Source organism: Accipiter gentilis, chromosome 2, assembly GCF_929443795.1.
Source record: "Accipiter gentilis chromosome 2, bAccGen1.1, whole genome shotgun sequence".
In the NCBI taxonomy this organism is placed as follows: Eukaryota; Metazoa; Chordata; class Aves; order Accipitriformes; family Accipitridae; genus Astur; species Astur gentilis.
Window position 1 is genome coordinate 50,842,304 of NC_064881.1, and position 20,048 is coordinate 50,862,351.

Here is a 20,048-nt window from a genome sequence, read left to right on the forward strand (position 1 = left end):
GGCAGGGTCCACGCTCTCCCCTTGGTGCTGGTGAAAAAACCAAGTTCATAGCCCAGGCTGAAAGTCACATTTATTGCATTTTATGTTTTCACTTCCTTAACCTCCGATCCAGTGAGAAAAGAGCACAGCTGAGCTGTGGTTAGTCAGAAACAACTTCTCTGAGCTGCTGCTACCAATTCTGAAATGCCTTCAGAAGTCACAGACCAAATCCATCAAGTAAACTGCTAGAAATCAACGCAGGACAACCAAGTTCTTCACACGGCAAGTTTAACCCTGTCAGCTGGCCTTTGTAATCTGACAGAGGTCCCTCCAGCTTTCCCCTCTCTTGTCACTCACAACGGCCCAAGCAGTTAATTGGTTTGGATGTGAACCGATTTCTTCGGAAGGTGCTTATGGTTATGCTTACTGGGTAGCGCTCTCGTTGATGGCATGAGAGATGATGGATTTTGGCAGCCACCACCCCTTGTGTCCTCCTGGGAATGGGTCAGAGCAACCAGCGCAAGAGCAGAGTCTGCGGTCAGGGACATACACCTCTCCCACACATCACCAGTTTGCGCTTCCATCTGCGCTCCCTCCTTTGTTACACCTGAACCCTGCGAGTGTCCAGTGAGTTGATCAAGCGTTTGCAAACTCTTAACACTTCGGGTTTTCTTCATCAGCTAAAGTTTGGTGGTAGCAGTTTTAGAAATATTGATTAAGCTTTGGGAAGCAGGTGAATATTATTTGTCTTGGGGACAAGGAGAAGCGGCAGCAGCGTTCAGCCTGTAGCAGGGAGCCTGCATCGCTGCCAGCCCCACGGGTGCATCACAGAAAGGACGCGTGCCTCTGCTCGCGTTCCCTACAAACAACACAGGAAAGCGAGCCACCAACTCTTACTGAAATGTTTATTAAGATCGAACTTCAGAACAACGGATCGGAACACAATGTTTTGTGGAGTAGAATGTTTCTAAATTGATTTTTTCTTTTCTATGCATAAATGAAAAAAAATCAAGATTATACAAAAAGAACAGAAAGTGCAGAACACAATAAAACAGTTCTCATGCAACAAATCTTTTTTTTAAACCTTAAAACAGAAAATAAGCTCAACAGTGTAGAAATAAAAATCATACATACATTATGCCGTCTATACACTCAAACATTCATCTGTGACATTACTTTTCTTTATCCCTTTTTCCTCAAAAAACAACATTATGTGTTTAACACATGCTTATAAACATTGCTAAACTCAGCAAGAGCTATTATAGTGCCCCAACTTAATAAGTTGATAAAAAAGTAGTTGTCATATGGCCAGTTCACAAAGGAACTAAATATTCTCTCTTTTTTTTTTCCGCTATGAGATGCCTATATGCAGCTTTCTATTAATAATGAGGCATTTAAAATAAGCTGGTCATTTAGCTACCAAAAGGGCTTAGTGTTCATGTTACATCAGAAAGAAAAATTAATATTGGGAACTGCCAATTTGTTGAGAGGAAAGTCATTCTGGTTTTGGGAGCTATTTACTACAATTTGGCTATCACTAAGGATTGAATAGGTGCAGGCTAAATAAGGTGATGCCTAGTTTGGCTAAACACGCCTAGAGCTTCACCTGCAACTTCAAATTTAAGAAAAAAATGTGTCAGAGCATGTCAAATTGAACCACGTCCTGGGTTTTCACTAAAGTTTTAGCAGGTCACAAGGGCATCGAAAGCCTTTTAATGTTAGCAGATTATCTCTTCTGGGGGTGTAAGGTATTTGTCCCTCCTGGGCACCCTTTGCAGTCCCCTGTGCTCCCTGGGGTGAGGGAAGGTGAGGTTGAAAGACGGGTGAGCCGCAGGGCTGCTTGGGTTGAGGAACCAAACAAAAATCAGTTTTCCAGGAGGTGATCTTAATTTAAATTACAGGAAAAACTGGAACATCTTAATGAGCTGATGAATGAGCTTGGCAGATGTCAGCGCCACATTATGAAAAGGCAATTAAGCCTTTTTGTTATTACCTAACATCATTTCCTAACTGTCCGGGCTGCTGAGCCTCGAAACCAAAAGGCCAGTTGATATTTGAGCTTCTGCAGCTTGCCACTGCCAATGGCTTGTTCTGGATGCAACATGAGAAACAGAAAACTTTGGGTAGCTCCACTTTTTAAAAATGACCATTTTCGATGCACTTTACAAACGTTCAGCTTTGTCGTTTAAGGAAGAATAACAGCTAGAGGACTCTCTGTAACCATAAAGTTTCTGCAAAGAAAAATAAAATTTGGTATTTCTTCTACACAGTCATTAATAACATTTCTGTGCAACATTTGGTGTTCGTTACATTTATTTGGCCTATTAAAAGGAAACAAGGACAAAACAGCTGCAAATAAAACCAACTTCTCTTTCACAATAGATACTTCAGATGCCGAAGCTGCTACATGTGCTTGGAATATCATGCAGGAGTTTACTTATTCATTTAAATAGGATACATATTTATAGCTGAGCTCGTCTCACATCGGACTAAGATGAGGGAAACCTGGAAGAACTCAGTTGAAAACATTGTTGAGTACAGTGACGACGAGCACACAACCACCAAAGATATTTTGGCCCGAGCAGTGTGTATATAAATGTACATACACACAGATACATATACACACACATACGCACACACTTAAAAACCCCCAACTCTCGGTGACTGAACCACAGTTCGCCGCAGGGACCGAACAACAGAGTGTTGCACAACCTGGCTACGTGTCTGGGCAAAACTGCTGAAAACGTGAACAACCACCAAAACCAAACGCTGACCCCTGTGACACGCCTCTGGGAAGGAAGCCCCCCTGAACTCTCCTCCTGCCTGGATGCGGAAGGAACTCTCCCAGGAACAAACTGTGACTTTTTCCACCTTTTTTTGTAAATGCGACCTCAACCCACACGGCTGCAAGACCACGCTGGCAGCTATGAAAATCCTGCCGTTAGTAGTGGACGTCAGAGGAAGGCCAAGCTCGCCACAAACCAAGGGTGGGCAGATGCGTTTCTAACGATGAAACTGGGGTTTTAATGAGGTACCAGGCAATAATCACTGCTGTTGTCACTGTCATTCCAAGCGCGGGGGGATTCTGATCAGACGGGAGAGGAATGAGAAAGGGTCAGCCCTCACTTCCATGCCTCCGTGGAAAACCTCACGCAAGCCTGTTTCTTCACAGAGTCAGCATGCCAGCATCAGCACTGGCAAGAAAACCAGGAGGCTAAATTTGCAGCTGCCTCCTTTTCAGCCCGCTGTGCTGGGAATATTTCATAGTCTAGAAAAAAGGCTCCAAGTGAAAGGGGAAAAGGACATTGTGTGTTTCAAGGAGCACTAACCTCCGTTGGATTTACTGGCTTCCTCCCTCCTGATGATGAACAACCCACATCTTTCCATAACTGCTTACTGCCAGCACTAGCAAACGACCAGATTCATGTTATTAAAAGGCTATTTAGGTAATAAATCTCTATGAAAGTCATCTAACCAGCAGGAAGAGAAACATTCCTAAGAAATTATTGCTTCTGGAGTCTCAAATTGCCATCCATGAGCAGCACAGATCCGACTGGACTCTTGCAATAACCCAATGGTGCCAAATCCACGCTATGCTTTTCCGAGCGGTTAAAGTTTGAGCCTCTCTGCTCTCATGTAAAATATTACTAGATGTGCAGCTTACTGCCTACAGCACTCGAGAATCTGAGCACTAATGGTGTCTCATGTCTGAGGCGTTACACGTCACCAGGACGACTGCAGCAGAGTGTGTTAAAATTGTTTACAGTATAGAGCAACACAGAATGAAACCACTAAACCTTCAGCCTACTGCAGTAAAGGTCCAAAGAGATGAAGCACGCAGGATGATTTTGACTATACAGTAATATCGACAAACAAAGTATTATGCTTATTGTCACTAGGAATAAAGCCCCTTCGACTCTCTCTTGCCACAACTTCTGCAATAAACACATAAAATCTTACTCCTTTACCTTTTAGTCATGACAAAAAAAATATTTCTATATCAAAAGATAAGGTAAGGGACACAAAGAAATAAATCAGTGCCCACTCTACCCTGAGAAGTGCCAGGGCTAGAAAGAAAACTCCCTCAAATTCAAGAAGAAGCATTACTATGACAGATCTCGTGAGCCCTCACTGGCAAGCACTGGAAGCCAGCACAGTGGTTTTACAGGCTGGCCAAGGTACAGAGGAGATACTTTGGCTGGGGCTCCCCCAAGTTAATTCTTCTGGCAATACTACAAATACTTGAGCGCGTTTACAATGGATAATTATTTCCTTCAGCTTTACAGGGGAGTGAAATAGAGCTTCCTGCTACAAGGCAGTGTGCATATTCATGCATTACAAATGGTAATTAAACAGCCCTATAAACAATTCCAAATACAGATTTTAACATCCAGTTCTTAGAAATGAGGCTACGCCAAACGCTGGCTGGGACAAAATGGGACCTGCCCCGCCTCTGATTGAAACTCTCCGCGTTCAAAACGTCCTTCCCCTTCCTCACCGTCCCCCTGACTGAGAAAGCTGAATAAGTGTTTGAGCTCATCCCCCCAAACCGTTTCAGATTCCCTCTGCTGGGCGTGAAGTGAGAAGGAACTTCAACTTCTCCTCCCTCTTTGCAGCTAGACTTTGGTCAGCTTGATGGTGCTCTGTAAGAAATCTTGGCTTACAAAGAAGGTGCTGTGTGGAATAATGGTGATTTGAAACCACACTGATCCATAAAATTCATGGGGAAGTGGGTAATTATGGCTGGCACCAGCCAGAAGATGCAGATTTTTAAGCCATAGAGGAACCTTTCCAGAAATAGAGATTAAAATAAGGAGTACTTGACAGCATTCGTTTAACCAAAAGCAGACTCTTCAAGGAGCTTTAAAGATAAAATATTAAAGCCACTTTAAAATGTCTAATTCAGTGTGTATTTTACATGAATGCCAGTTATAGGGTGAAATACAACTCATCTCTGTTATATATGAACATCACCAGAATATATTAAATATAATTGAGATGATAAAATTCATGGCAGAAGTTCAGTTAAAGTATTTCTCCCAACTGATTTCTTCAATAAGGTCTCATATTCTTCAGTAGTATTATTCCCCTGTCTGAACACAGTTCACAGTATGTGTTCTAAATAAAAAAAAATCACCTTAAAGGAAAAAAAAAAAAAAAGAAAAAAAGAAAAAAAGAAAATACTTTCTCAAGACACTTAAAAAAACCCAAACAACAAAACCAAACCCTAAATCCTGTGTGAGTACATGTACTTTAGTGCTTGGTGATTTCACCAGCCTAAAAACATTGTCACCCTTGATAGCATAGGACATCAGCACCGACTGAAAGCCTTCAGCTAAGAAACCCACATATGCCACCAGGAATTCGTCAATGATGCTGGCCAAGACTGCGCATTAACTTCAAATATACCAAAACATACATTTCTTAAATATATTGACAGTTCAAGTAATTTATTAAAAAAACTGCTTTTCATTTTGAAATATATATTCTTCTTTTGAATGACTATATTGCAGCATGATTTACACATGCATTTTAAAGTACTGTAGTATGAGAAGTTTGAGGCAGCAGAAATCTTACAAAGAGCTGTGGTTTGTCTGTTTAAGCACACAGATTGACTGCAGCCCACAGGCCCATGCGAAAATGAGTAAATAGCATCACAAACACTTCTTATAAGACGACATATGGAAGTTCGGTTTCTAAAGTTGCTTTAAGTGGCTGCTGGATCTCTGAGCTGCCCATGGTTTGGGGCACACTGCTAGTGATCCAAACCCTGTTCCAAATCAGATTAGCGGAACTCTTTTAAGCTCTTCACCAAAAAAAAATGTCTTTGCGCTGCAGCTATGTCCTGAATCAAGGAAGGGGGCACGGAGGTTGCGCTGATGACATTGGTACAGCAGCTCAGAAGAGCTCCAGCCTACAATTCCTCCAACGCAGGGACTGGAACAGCAACACATGCTAGTGGATTGAATTTGAAGGTCTAAAAACTGTTTCTGATGCAGATTTTGATATACCCAGACTGTGCCATAAAGTGACGGAGGTAGGCCTTCGGTTTACTTTGTACTGACACCGTGCCTTTACCTTGGCTGCTGTGTTCCCAGCCAGGAGGTTAAACGATCATAAAAAGTGCAATTAATCAACGACTTCCTTTCCCTATGAAAGAGAATCCACACGCCCCCTCCCACGAAGCTGACCCCAGAGATGCCCTTTCTCCATGGCAGCTTCATCCAGAGATGATCAGGTTTAAATGCCAAGAAAACCCCCAAGTTCACCAGCACGCAAAACTCTCAGCTAAAAATTGTCACAGCATATTCCAATGACATTCATAAAATGCAGCACTTGTGATAAAAACCTGTGAGTGCTGGTCACCTCTCCCAATTGCTGCTCTTTCCATCTACAGTTCACGTCATGCACCCAATGTCACCCTCTCTTGACAAGCAGCAGGCTTGGGAGTAGTTGTTGAACAGTATGACTGAAAGGTTTCACAGCAGTTTCTTAGAAACCGCAGCAATTGCTTTTGTTTTCCTTGAAAATGATTGCAAATAAAACTATTCTGTAGTAATTGCACTAACAAAAACATGAAGTCTAAAATTAATGTTAAAGAACTGTAGCTGTCAGACCAATAATATCATGCTTATGAAAAAAATCGATCAAGATGTCTAAGCGTTTGATTCAGCTGTTACACTAGTGAAATCTGAAATGATCAGACAAAAAAAAGCAAGAGACTATAAGTCAAGATAGCTTCCATTTTCAGTTAGTTTAAAAACAGCCGAAAACGTAATTTTTCTAACTGCTAATTGTATACACTGTGAGTCTCATGCAGATTAATAAAACTTATTCGAAATCTAAATGTATTCTTAATAAAAAAGTGTTCAGAAATGACGTTTCTAAGTTGTAGAGAAAGCAATTAGCATCATAGCTACCTGTTCAAACCTATATTAAGGACTACAGAATTTCATTTACACTTCTGCACAAAACTGCCTTTTCTTCTGCAATTTTAGCTACGAGTAGTGAAGATCCTAATTTGTTTTCCTGGAAAAAAAAAAACAAGTTCTTGATCCTGCACCTGCACTCCCTGGAATGTGGGTGAACAACCAGCAACAGCCTCACACGGCTGACTCACTCTCCAGCTCCGACACGGCAGCTCCTTTGCGTGTGAGCTTCAGCACAGTTGGCTTCTCTGCACTTGTGCCGTTGCCCTCGGTTGTCTCTGGAGGACCTAGTCCTTTCTGTTCTTCCTTTGGCTCTTCGTTGACTTCGGGGTAAATCACCAAGAAGGTAGCTGTCAAAAAACCCAGGAAGGATCCCACTGAAGCCACCATGGGAATGACTTTGACTGTGCCAACCGCATCCACCACGCCACCAAGTGCAGAGGCCACGAGGATCTGGGAGATGTAAACCTGACACGACAGAATAGCGCAGTCTATGCCAAATCCTCGCTTTGAGTTCCCGGGGCTATGGTGAATGTACTGGAAAAAGACAAGCAGCGTGTTAGGAGGTAAAACGATGGATGAAATCAAATAATTAAACACTAATATCTTCCTCAAATTTCTCAGCCACATGGGCAACTTTACACCATCCTTGTGCATCACACAGGCTATATAAAGTCCAGAGCAACAGCCTCCTTATCTACTTATCAGTGGCCTCCTCGTCTTACACCAAGAGGCAGATATTTACTGGGGCACTCCTAGCGTGAATTAGCTCCAAGATACGGTTTTGTAAAAAAAATTTACATGAAACAGTGGAAATTATTTTTATGATTACAAAAAGGAATCCCCCTCCCAATCCCAATGCAGAGATGTGTTAAAATAAATGATCCCACTGTAATTTGTAATCCAAATAGAACAGTCCCAAAAAGTGGAAAATAAATCTGTCCTTGTTTCCAGCAGAATCAGTTTGCCTTACATCTCCCCGGACTTAGAGCTGCACTTCCAGACCCACCTCAATATGTAAGACTGTGAAGAACCTGAGTAATGCTAACATAACACATCAGAAACAGTAGTAACAACTAGGTATATAATAAAAACTCTAACAATTATTTCATCTCTCTTCATCTACCATATGCACACACAAATCCTTTTATACCTCCTCAGCACGGGGTAAAGTAATCATGACCTCACTGAGCCAACTTGATGCTAATACCACCTGATTTAAGTAGCAGCTCTTGTTATTTACTATCAAGGACGAATTTGTGCTTTGGTAACAAAGCAGGTATCTCAAATAATGGGATTTAATAAATATACTTTGCCACTGTGATCTTCAGAGAAATGTGACCGCTCTGCCTTGATTAAAATACTCAAAATATTCCACGTACCTGTTTAATATCGTGGTATTGTCCCAAAAGCGCATAGGGGCAGTAGGAGATGCTCATAGAGACTATTCCCATAGTGCTGATCATTATCATGGTGACATACACGTTGGGGAACATAGCCATCACTGCAGTCCCCAGAGAAAAACCCAGCGTGCCCAGGATGTAGATCACTTTTATGCTAAGGTCATAGTTGTCCAAGTATTTCTGCAACAAGGCTGCACAGGTGAAGAATAAAACATAAGTATCAGTTTACTTGGTGAAGTTTTATGGTATTGATGCAGCCATGACAGACAGCTCAATACGCCATTTAGGACTTGGATGCTCACTGCATATTTGACTTAGCAGCATAGCTCGGGCCTTATCGGGAAAAGGATGCGTTGCTACTCCAGAAACCAGGGAACAAATGAGCTCAGAGACTTGCCTAAACCACACTACAAGTCTAGGGCAGAATAAAATACTTTCAAACTCAAACATATCATGGTCCACTCAGTCCATCCATTAATTCTACCTATTTATTAACTTTATCAATGCAGGTACACTCTGAGCACAGCAGAGATTCTGTTTCTAAGCACATTCGCTAAACAATGTGATCAGATAATTGATGTTTATAGCCACGTTTCAGTTTGTGTTCAGAAACAAGCTGCCCACCTGAACTTCAGTTTGACATGTCTCAACAAAGAGGCTGTCCCCATGATACTGATCTGTGCAGACACGCCTGCACACGTGCTGCGCAAGGCAGAATTTAGGTTTGGCAAAAGCTCTCTATTTCAGAGTCTGTATTCCTAGCCTAAATCGTCTGCAGTTGGTTTATCCGTTATTAGAGAGCATAAGACTTTCAGAAATTTAGATTTATAATTTTGATTTTAAAAGCAGTTTTTGCAAAAACCCTCTTACATATGCTTGAATCTTCTAACAAGCATATTTTTAGTTTCCTGATGACTAGCTAAATGCCATTCAATATCCTTTGATATCATTTTGTGCTTTACGCCACTTAACCAATCTGTTTGTACTCCCACATCCACATTTGGAGGAATTTTTAAATACTGATTCTTAAAGAAGCCCCTCCCCTTATGACCACATGAAATGCTTTTCCAAAATACCCTTCACTCCAAACAAGGAGGCAGATGCTAACTGAAGCAAAACTATTTTTACCTTGCAAATACATATATGAGGTGCATTCCACCGTCTAATTGTGCAGAATCTCTCACCTGAACAAACGGCAGCAGTAGCAGCATAGATTACCAGTCCCCAGCATCCCATCTGAACTCCAGCATTATAGGCATGTAACTCAGTTGAATTAGAAGGGGCCTGCAACAAACACAAACGCAAAGCCATTTTCTTCTAATGAGCACATCTCAGAAACGAGTAACTATAAGCAGGTCTGCCAAGGGTAACTGTTCTCGTACCTTTGGATCGCCCTGGAAGATGACCTGTCCCATGAAATCTGTATAGAACACAGCTTCAGCAATGATCGAAAACCAAGTTAAGAGGTGGCAGACGCACAGTCTCAGCAGCTCCTTTGGCATCTTTAGCATTGACAACCACAAGAGTCTGACAGTAGTTTCAGTTTCCCCCTCTTCGCTCTCTGTGTCTCCACTTGAATTTGTTGTGCCACTCTGATTCCTGTGTCTGTACCTCTGTCGCTGCCGCTTCTGCATGTCGTAGATATCATTCATACTGCGTGAGGACTTTATCAAGACGATGGCATTGGCCCGACGAAAGCGATAGCGGTGAGAGCCAATTTTTCCATAGTATGAGAAGGTGTAAGATGGCTGACGGTAGAACATGTGCCTCCGCCTTCGCATGGAGTTTGAAGTACTAGATTGCTTCATGCCTATTCTAGCATGTCCATTGAGAAACTCTTTTGGTAGGGAGCCATTCGCGTTTGGGACTTTATCTTCATTTAAGTGATTATCAAGCAACATTTCTTCCTCTTTCTCATTGTCCCTGAGGAAAGCAGACAGGTGGTTGAGTTTGGACTTCATGATCTCTTGGCTTGTATTGTGGGGAGTGTTTGGATATGAAGCATCCTGAAAAATGGAGGGTTCGATGTCATGCAGAAAAAGCAGCTCCGATTCAATTTCCAACGTAGCATCGGGCATGTGCAGAACCGAGTCACTCTTACTTCTTACAATGTTCACCTCAAGGAACTCCATATTGAGATCATGCTCTGACTGAACCTCGTCATGGAACATAGAGGCTCCATACGGCTCTTCCTCACTAATTACATTCAGTCGATTCAGAGGGGGGAGACTACCACTGAATTTGACACTGGAAAGTGTGTCTCCTTCATCATCAATCCTGTCCTGCTGAGGGTTATATTGCTCTTCTTCAATGCTAAAAAGGTGGAGAGCAACTGAAACAGAGAAAATAATGGCTGCAAAGAAGAAAAGGACTTGCTCTTGAGATTTAAAAATACCACCCAAGAAGGTCTGTGTCCAGTCCAGCCCTCCTAACATATAACCAATTGCTCCTCCGAGACCTGTGGAAGAGAAAAAATGAGAAGTGAGTTCAGGAAACATCCATTCAGTCACAACTTGGTCATCAGGAAGACCTGACAGCTGTGAAAAACATATCCACTAACTCCATACCAGCTGAAAATGCATGGATGTTAAGGGCCATGTCTTGCTCTTCACTGTCCACCACATCCAACAGGTAGGCCCGAATTGGTCCTTCTGTTGCATCAGCGCAAAAGTCCAACAACACAACACCAAGCACCGTGAGAACTATACCAATGGGCTGCTTGTCTGGGACATCACCAATAGCCAGACCTGAGGAAAAACAGAAGAGGAATCTGAGCATGTCAGTCAAAAAGGGAAAACTACTAAGAGCAAGGTTAAGCTCCTTAAGAGAAAGGTGGTCAACACACTTACTAGAAACATTCCTTTACAGAATAAAGTGCCAATTTCAACTCTGGCACAACTTCATATGTGGTCTGGGACAAAGATTTTGTTTTTACATTTGTTTTTTTTTGTTGTTGTTTTTTTTTTTTTTTAAAGTATCTCTTAAACCTTTGAGACCATTTGATATTATTTCATGTTTCTCACATGCGTTTTCCTTCAAATGCTGAAGGCTGTTTTTATAAAAGACAGCCATGGTGAGAGAGGAGAGCCTCCAAAAACAAAATTACAAACTTCATCTGTCAGTTACAAACACAGGGAACTGCACTGCTGACAGCATTCCTGACATGGTGCCTAACATACAATGGTCACAGTACACCAGGATAAAGTGAAATTTAACCCCTTCACTTTTCTCCTTGATTTTCTTAAACATTCATATTTTCTAAATCACTTTTATAAGCAAATCTTTTAAGGATGAAGTAACATGAAGGTATTTTGCATTGCAAAAAGCATGAGTCAGCTTCTGTTGATAGCACAGGATGAAATGCTTTTTGTCTACAGAGTAGAAAGGCAGCATTAGTATATAGCTGGAGAATTTTTCATGAAACGAACCATTGACAAAAGCATGAATTACTTGAATCAGAGAGATTTAGAAGTTACACATGCAAGACTGATAAAACCATTAGCATAACTGATGAAAATGACGGTGGAAAGAGATGAACTGGCTAGGCCACCAAAAATCATCTAAATCTCCAGTGCTATGATTCCTGCATATCCAATCCTCACTTATACCAAGTCCTCTGAATGCTAAAGAAATTTATACATATTCCACGCTCGGCTGAATCTTACAGCAGAAAACACCAACAATGTCAGCACTTTAGATTTGTTGGAAACCTGAACAGTGCATACAGTGAAGAGAACAAGAGTTGAGTAAGATCTATATACAGCTGTTCTCCCAGGACACCGTTGTATTACAATTAGGATTAGCAAACCTCTTTTTTAGCGTGCTCTTGTGCTCCTTGTCGCCCTCCCTAAGACTGCTATTGCCAGAGGCCAGGTTATGAAAAAGGGTATGATACAATGACCACCTCAGTTTTTGTAGCATCTCCTATAGCCCCAAAGTGAAATTAGGATTGCAAGTAACTGGAAAGTAAGGATAGGAAAGTGTGAACATAAAATGGGAAGAAGACAAGACAATGAAAGCATACAGGGTCCATCTAGAAGAAAATCTGGTTACAAATGAGGCCTTTTCCTGCAAACCACTGGACACCCCCTTTTGCGAGAGACTGGTAAGCAATGCCATTTCTCTCTGAAAAGTGACACAAGCCACCATTTCAAAAACATCAATTAAAGCGAGACTAATATTGCTTTATCATATTGTGCATCTGCTCTAAATAGTGGCTCAAGCGCTGTCTTACGCTGATGTCAAGTGCTATCTTATGCTGATATAAATTGAATGTTAGTGGCAAATCTCTATCTTCTAGCATGGAACAGGTCTAGAGAAGAGCATGGAACAGATCTCACTTCAGTTCAGTTCACTCCAGGCCCCCTTGGGAGAGGCGCAGCAATGTTTAAAGTGCTTTTCAGAAGCGGGTTTTCATTCAAAATCTACCACAACCACATCCCAGGAACAGATGCGTAAAGCACAGAGCTCACTTTTGCAGTGCGTTGCAACAACGTCTGTGTTTCAAAGAAGTTTCATTGCACAAAAAGCACCACTGGAGTATCTGGAAAGCACAGGTTTTCCAGAAAGCTATGCAACAGACTGTATTACTGTGCAACAAAGAATTAGAGAAAAATCAAAACCAATATTTTGTGCTGATTTATTAGAAGGCGAGATACTTCAAAATAACCCTGTTATTAGACTGCATACGAGGTTTGCTTGCCAGTAACAATGGTTACTGACCTAAACTACTGTGTGGAAGTAAGAGCTTCCTATTAATGAAAATCTTGTAAGAAGGCTGCAGCCTAACATCTTGCATACATCTGGAGGAGGAGGGATAAGTCTTGGAGGCACAACAACAAAGTAGAATTGATACCATATGATGGCAATTCAAATAATTAATATTTATTGCTTGGGTAAATTAAAAAAGCATAAGCTAAATGTCATTCAACTGAACAGTTTGTCCACTGCAGTTTGCAGAAAACTGAAAACCATCATATGGCATCCCAATCTGGCTTTAAAAAGCTAACATGCTGAGCCAAGATAATGTTCCACTCATTTCCCTCAATTAGTAAAACTTTTTCACAATAGAGCTGCATCTAACCAAAAAAAAAAGAGAGCCAAGAGGATATTATTAGGTGCTAAGTTCCTTTCATTTGCATCAGTCCAACCATGATGTAAACATTTCCCCAAATGTACTTGCTGTCACCTCTCCTACACTAAATTTACAAAGAGATTGTAGATTGTAGATTAAGTTCTGTAGTAAACTATGTTCAAGGGAAACTATTTTTACCAGCTTTGATGGGGGCTCAGGAAAAATTATTTTCCCACATAGTTTTTGATAAACAAATATTAACTGTGTTCTGGACTTTTTCAATACCAGGTCTAAGAAAAGCACAAGAAAAAGTGAAAAGATAATTTTTGAAATAATGCTGGAAACAGGATGTGTTGCCAGATATGCATTAAAGGGAAAATGGATCACAACAGGAAACATTTCCCTGTGAACAGGTTGCTACAATTTTCCCATGTCAAGGATCGACCAAATTCATCTCAGTGACTGCAAACATTATGCTGGCAACCATTGTATTAATAACACTGAATTACGAGTTACAGCTATGATTGCACAATACTTAGCACAGCACCGTAACTTTTGAATAAAAACATGCAAGATGGATAGCTCAAATGCAGCGTTGCAGAGATTTCTAATGATTTTAAGGCTAAAACTAAGTTAAATCAACTGCATATCATTATCTTTACTGCCTACATAAAAGTCTTAAAGCAGATATGTTAGCAGGAGATATACGCAGGTGATTTCCTCATTATTTACCTATAACAGAACCATTAAGGAAAAGTGCAACTCCAAAGAGGACACCAATGCAGAGAGCAAGAATAAAAGGCCGCCGGCGGCCCCAGCTCAGTGTGCAGCGGTCACTAGCCGAACCTATAAGCGGAGTGAAGATCAAACCCAGGATAGGGCTAAGGAACCAAGTGAGGCTGTAGTATTGTTCGGGAAGACCTAAAACAAAGACAAAAATTATTTAAAGGTTATGTGGTACACACCAAACATTTCACTTTATACACGAAATTTTCTTATACCTTTGAAAACTCTAAATTGATCAGTAATTTATCTATGGTAAATTCTCTCCCAAATTAACAACTTAGTTAAGATTTCTTATAAAAGGTTAAAAAAAACAGCTAAGGAAAGCACAGATCATTTATCTTTCAAATACCCAGTCAATGAGAAGGTAACAATAGCTATATTAAAGCTACTAAAATACAAGTTTTTAAAAAATATATATCTAACAATGGAATCACTAGTCTAGATTAGTTACTACTGTCCAAAAAAAAAAAAAAAAAAAAAAAAACACTTTTGCTGAAATTTGCTGAAGTGTGCAGAATTCTTTTTCGCAGGAGTTGGTGGGAATGGCCTCCATGAAGAAGTAGCAGCTGAGGTCTGCTGCGTAAAAGCCAAATAGCTTTGTTGCATCCTCTATCCATTTGTGGACTATAAAAACGAACATCTTTGGGATTCTTGGAAAGCTACCTGGTTGTCACAGACACATATCCCCTTCTCAACAAAACTTTTAACATTCAACACCAGTTGAACATTATAGTGGTACTGTTCATTTAAGATCACCACCGTAAAGAGTTATTAAAGATTTAATGGACTGAGTGATGGACAGAATTTGACTGTCATATGAAGTGTCCCATTTCCAAGCACAAATATGTTTACTTATAAAATTGAACAATGGACAATAAAAGAAGAAAAGCAATTATTCGTTAACCTCTAGAGAAATCTAAGGAGGCTTGCTTATTTCTACTATCCTTTTTTTTTGAGAACTAAGGTGACTATTCATAGGATCAGATAGAAACAAATTGGCTTTTTTATGTAATATTTACCTAGGAAAAAAAACCCCTTGTTAAGAATAATAATTTCTGGAGAAGGAAAGAAACCCCCAAATCCCTGCTTCACACCTCTCCAGCATGGAGAGCATTGGCCTGCAGATGGCAGACTGGCTCAGAAGAGCCGCTACACTCGGGTCCTTGGAGATCTGCCTCTCTCTGGGTTTATCAGCACAGATCAGGTAACCACTTTGACATGTTTCTTAGCAAAGCATTTAAAACAAAACAATCAATTTCTTGCAGTCCAGCTGATGCCAAGACTGAAAAACTCAGTGTCTTTACCCTAGGAAGGAAAACCATTTATTATTCAAAACCATATATTGTAAGCGTGAGTAGTATTCGACATTTGCTGGTGAGATCAACCTGTACCTTGTGCTCCCTGTTCAGCATGCTGAGGCATCCATTACCCAGCAGGATTATACCAATCCCTGCCCAAAATAGCTTATGTTGCAAATTTGGAAGTCTAATCTCCTGCTGTTTAAAGTACCATCAAATCTTGACTAAGAATGCTGACTTCTTCCATGAGATAAATCAGATTTTCCTGAGACTGTTGCACGCTCTGCGGTGATACAGAGATTATATTACAGGAAAATAAGCTATTTTTTTTGCCATAAATAACCAGTTTCATCATCAAGATTCAAAATCCAGGTCTGAAGCCAAGGTCTATGTGATTTGACTCACCTTTGGCTAACGAACAAGCTAACGGCCACAGCCGCCTTGACAAGGACAGAGTTATTGGAAGAGACTTGCCTCTTCTGAACTCACCTGAGCTGTGGTTTTGGACAAAATATACCCGTGAACACCCTGCCCACGGGGGATGGGTGGGCGAGCATCATGGTTTAGCTATCTTTCCTTGTTACAGGCAGCTGAAGGCCTAGACTGGAGGCCAATACCCTACATCAGCACTTACCATAGAACTATTGACTCCTTTCACAGCAGGTTTTAGATCTCCAGGAAAGGGCTGTGTCTGTACAGATGCCACCCCGTTCACATCATGGTTCAAACCATTACCTCTTGCTTAAATTTTCCAACTATTTGGTGATGTCTTGGCTGACACGAAAGTTTTAGCTGAGACATACTTAGTGGGGGGGCATATTAGGTTTAAAGCTCTTGTTCAAGAAGCCATGGTTGGTAGCACCGTTCCTCCGGACTGTGACATTTATTTGCATCACCCAGCTTCTCTTAATGAGTTCTATCCTAATCATAGGTGCAAGTCAGCAAGTCAGTAAGCCAAATAAGAGTGCAGAGAAAACCTCCATCTCCCAGGGGTTTTAACACTCTCTTTAACTTCACCAAGTTCCACGGCCTTCCCAAGCACACAAGCAGGTTCAGGCACTGTGTGCTTTAACTGGCACCTCTCCTGCTCCAGGACACTAATGCTTATCAGTGCCTGAGCTGGCATATAGATGGGGTGGGAGGGGAGGTGTCCACTTAAAAAACCCCATTAACGATGGGAAAGAGGAAACATTTAGTTCAAGGCAACAAAACTAAATGAAAGGGAGGTTATGATTCATTTAGGGTGAATGATTTTTCTGCAGGACACCGAAGAAATGGCAACATGCAAATAGTCATCCCATTTTGCCTCCAGAGCCATCTTGTTGAGCAGCAGTTATGCATCACAGGTTGTTATTGCGTGATGTCAAGTCAGTGCAGCGAGTCTGTTTTAAAGTTAGAAGCTACAGCTTAACCAACATCACTGATCTTCATCGTAGCGTTCACCAACATCTGAAATAATCTGATGTCATATCATTGCAAGAGGGCTGTATGTTGAGAACAGAAGTTTCTTTTCTGAATTATGTTGTGACTTGTGAATTATGAGCTGGAACAGCTCAATCGAGCTCATCCATCAGGAAACACTTGAGAGACATTGGGAAGGTTATGCAGTAAATCATACAGTTGCTTTAAATAAACGCAGGGGATGAAGGCTAGCAAGAGCTCCGTTACTAGCATTACAAGCATCATCCTATCTTATATGAATAAAGAACCTTAAAGAGAGAGATGTAAGTAAAATGGACACAATTAAGAGACTCTCTTTTAATTTTCCAATATTCATGAGACAACGAACTTGTTTTAATGGAGACTATGAGCAGAAACAACAAGAAAATGCTAGCACAGGAGGGACAAGCAATAGGGGTGTATATCCAGTGACACCAGGGGCTTGCACAGCTCACTGTCCCTCTGTCCTTGTGGCCACCACTTTTTCTGTCTCCAGTCTACAATGGCACTTCTGTGGTGTATACAAATTTTAACAAAAAAAGCTCTGGAAACACTTAACCATTCAAAATGATGACTCAGAATGACTTCTGCAGAGAATTAAAACCTGTTTACAAACATTTTTCCTCCAACTGTAAAAACTGCACACTTCTAAATTGGAAAGATAGTTATTTTTTATGCTTTATAGACACAGTTAACCAACTGTCATAAAAATGTCCTAAGGTTATTTAAAAAACACAGTGATTTTTACTGCCAGCGTTACTTTGACTTCAGTACTTTCAAGATCAACTTTGCATGTAATGACTCAAAATCAGATTAAGGTCTGCATTCTGGTTTGATTTTACAGGCCAGTAAAAGAAAGGAAGAAAGGGTTTTTACCCAACCTCTGTTACACACCTACAATTACGGAGTCTTATCTTTCCATGTATGAGTTAGAGGAGAAATTGAAATGCTTTCTTGAGAAGGCTTTATTTTCACTGATTGAAAAGGGTGATATTCCTAACATGTAAGTATTATAAATAAAAGCCTAAATCCAAATATTTACATTGAAAATGGCTTACTTTGCAAAAGACATGAATCTCAATGATTTCAGAACAGAGCTAGGGATGTAGGTTTTATGGAAGGACACTTAAAAAACCCAAGAACGTTATGTTTGGAGATCCTTCTCGAGACAAACCACTTTGATATTTTTTTATTGAACTACTCTTTAGCAGCCAAAATATCTATCTTTAGAAAAAGAGGCCATGATAAAAATCTATACAAGAATTAATAGCCTCACACCAAGAAAAATGGAAGAATTTCTAAAAAGCTTACAGTGCTCCTCCAAGTGAACAGAAAAGGGATAACTTTCAAGAGAAACACGAGCAATTCCCACAGATTGTGTAATGGTAGGAGCCATCAAGATGAGCACAACCTGCTTTTGCCCTTGCTGGAGAAATCATGCTATAGGACTACTTCTGCAACCTAAGTGGCAGGGCTTTTATAAATTGCATTCCAAGTGTAACCTAGCAGTTTGTAAAATCATCATGTATGTTTTATGTAGTTATGCAGAATTCAAAATAGTTATAATTTATTAAGTGAAGTGTATGACTTTAAGTATGTAAACTGTGATATCATTACATTAGAATTTAGTTGGTTACTCAAGTGGAAAACTACTGAGTGGGGTTAGAGAAGATTCCTGGCGGGAAGCTGGTGCACATGCAAGCTAAAATACAACAGCATACGAAAAATTTATTTGCTGGCTGGAGAAATCCCTTCTGAACCTGTCTGACAGACAGCAGACTCCTCACCTGAACAATGTACAGGCACGCAAGCAAAGCAATCATTTTAGCAATGGGTAGTAGAGTTAGTTACCCAAAGCTTCCTTTTGCATTTGCTTTCTATATCTGAAAGTTGAGATGTGTTATTGATAAGCTGCAGCCTACCCAGTCAACCAGAACTCTGCGAGACAACAGTTCTGGTGCCTAGAAGAGCCTCTTCTCTCTGTATAGATTTAGTTGTCACCTCTGATGGCTGCACTCAGCACTGTTGCTGGAAAGTCCGATTTTGTAAAACTCACAGCCACGTTCTACCATGGGTCTTCCAGGAAAGAGCTTTCCGAGACACTGAGCACTACCTCTACTGTCCCAGGAAGCAAGACTTCAAAACATACCTTGCAGATGTTCTTCATAAAATTCATGCTTCATACTCAGAAAGTCTACAGGACCTTGAACATTTCAACAGCAGGTTTTCTGTAGCGCTAGGTATTTTCATATAAATGAGAAAGTTCTAGACAGACAAGGAGAACTCCAACCGCAAAATACTTTTTTTCCCCTTAAAAGATGCTGTTCTGGTTTTAGTATCTTGAATGTCTGCATACATAATATGCATATGTAGGTTGGCATGTATGATTTGGCAGTAGAAGCAAAATAAGACGACTGAAAACAAATACTTAAAGAGATTTTGTGTGTGTGTATATACACACACACACACACACCCACCCCCCACAACCCCCCAAGTCTTCCAGAGCTTGCTGCCTCACAAGAATAAACTCCAATAATGAAACTTTATAGAAGTTATATCTGTGAAGGGCACTAGGCCATTGAGGAAGGTAATTATATATCCTAATGACTCCTTTGTCTGTATATACATATGCTGCTATTTCTACAGAACTTCACCATTTTAGACAATATTTTAAAATGGGAAGACAGTTAAGAAGGCATCGAAGCCAGGACAGAAATGAAGAGATAAAGGGAACATTTTGACACCAAGAAGTTCCTTCTGATACTCCCATCTAGTGGCAAGGACTCAGATGCAGCATGTATTTTAAATAAACTTGGCTACGGTGATGTGCCTAGCTACCAGCCCTGCAGCATCCAGTCTTTGATGTGCAGAACAGATGTACGGATGCTGGTTTTGACTAGATTTCAAGGCAGTACCGCACAGCAAGCTTGTCATCCATATGACTGCCTTGCCACAACCTCTTACAGCCAAATGTAAAATGTCCCAACCGCTGAGAGCTGCTGTACCCACCTGGAACAGGCTATAACTAGGCTGGGACTGATTTTGTATGGCCAAGAGAAGTATCACACAGCATATGCCTTTACCAAAGGCTGCTGAGACTCACATGCAGACTCTATAAGGCCAAAGCAGCTGCGTCCCA

At 40.8% G+C, this 20,048-nt stretch overlaps 1 protein-coding gene across 5 annotated transcripts in view; it reads right to left on the reverse strand.

Moving 5' to 3' along the window:
- Nucleotides 1-856: 856 nt before the first annotated feature.
- Nucleotides 857-20,048, reverse strand: part of SLC45A4 (solute carrier family 45 member 4) — a 90,376-nt gene continuing 71,184 nt past the window's right edge. For 4 of the 5 annotated variants that reach the window (XM_049819743.1, XM_049819736.1, XM_049819758.1 and 1 more), the window contains 6 exons: nucleotides 14,118-14,306; nucleotides 10,879-11,058; nucleotides 9,694-10,769; nucleotides 9,496-9,595; nucleotides 8,291-8,502; nucleotides 857-7,445 (listed from right to left, as the gene is read on the reverse strand). In XM_049819743.1, the coding sequence (XP_049675700.1) occupies nucleotides 7,083-7,445; nucleotides 8,291-8,502; nucleotides 9,496-9,595; nucleotides 9,694-10,769; nucleotides 10,879-11,058; nucleotides 14,118-14,306 (2,120 nt within the window). In that variant the 3' untranslated portion in view covers nucleotides 857-7,082. The remainder of the gene's footprint in view (nucleotides 7,446-8,290; nucleotides 8,503-9,495; nucleotides 9,596-9,693; nucleotides 10,770-10,878; nucleotides 11,059-14,117; nucleotides 14,307-20,048) is intronic. The other variant, XM_049819769.1, reaches the window with a different exon arrangement.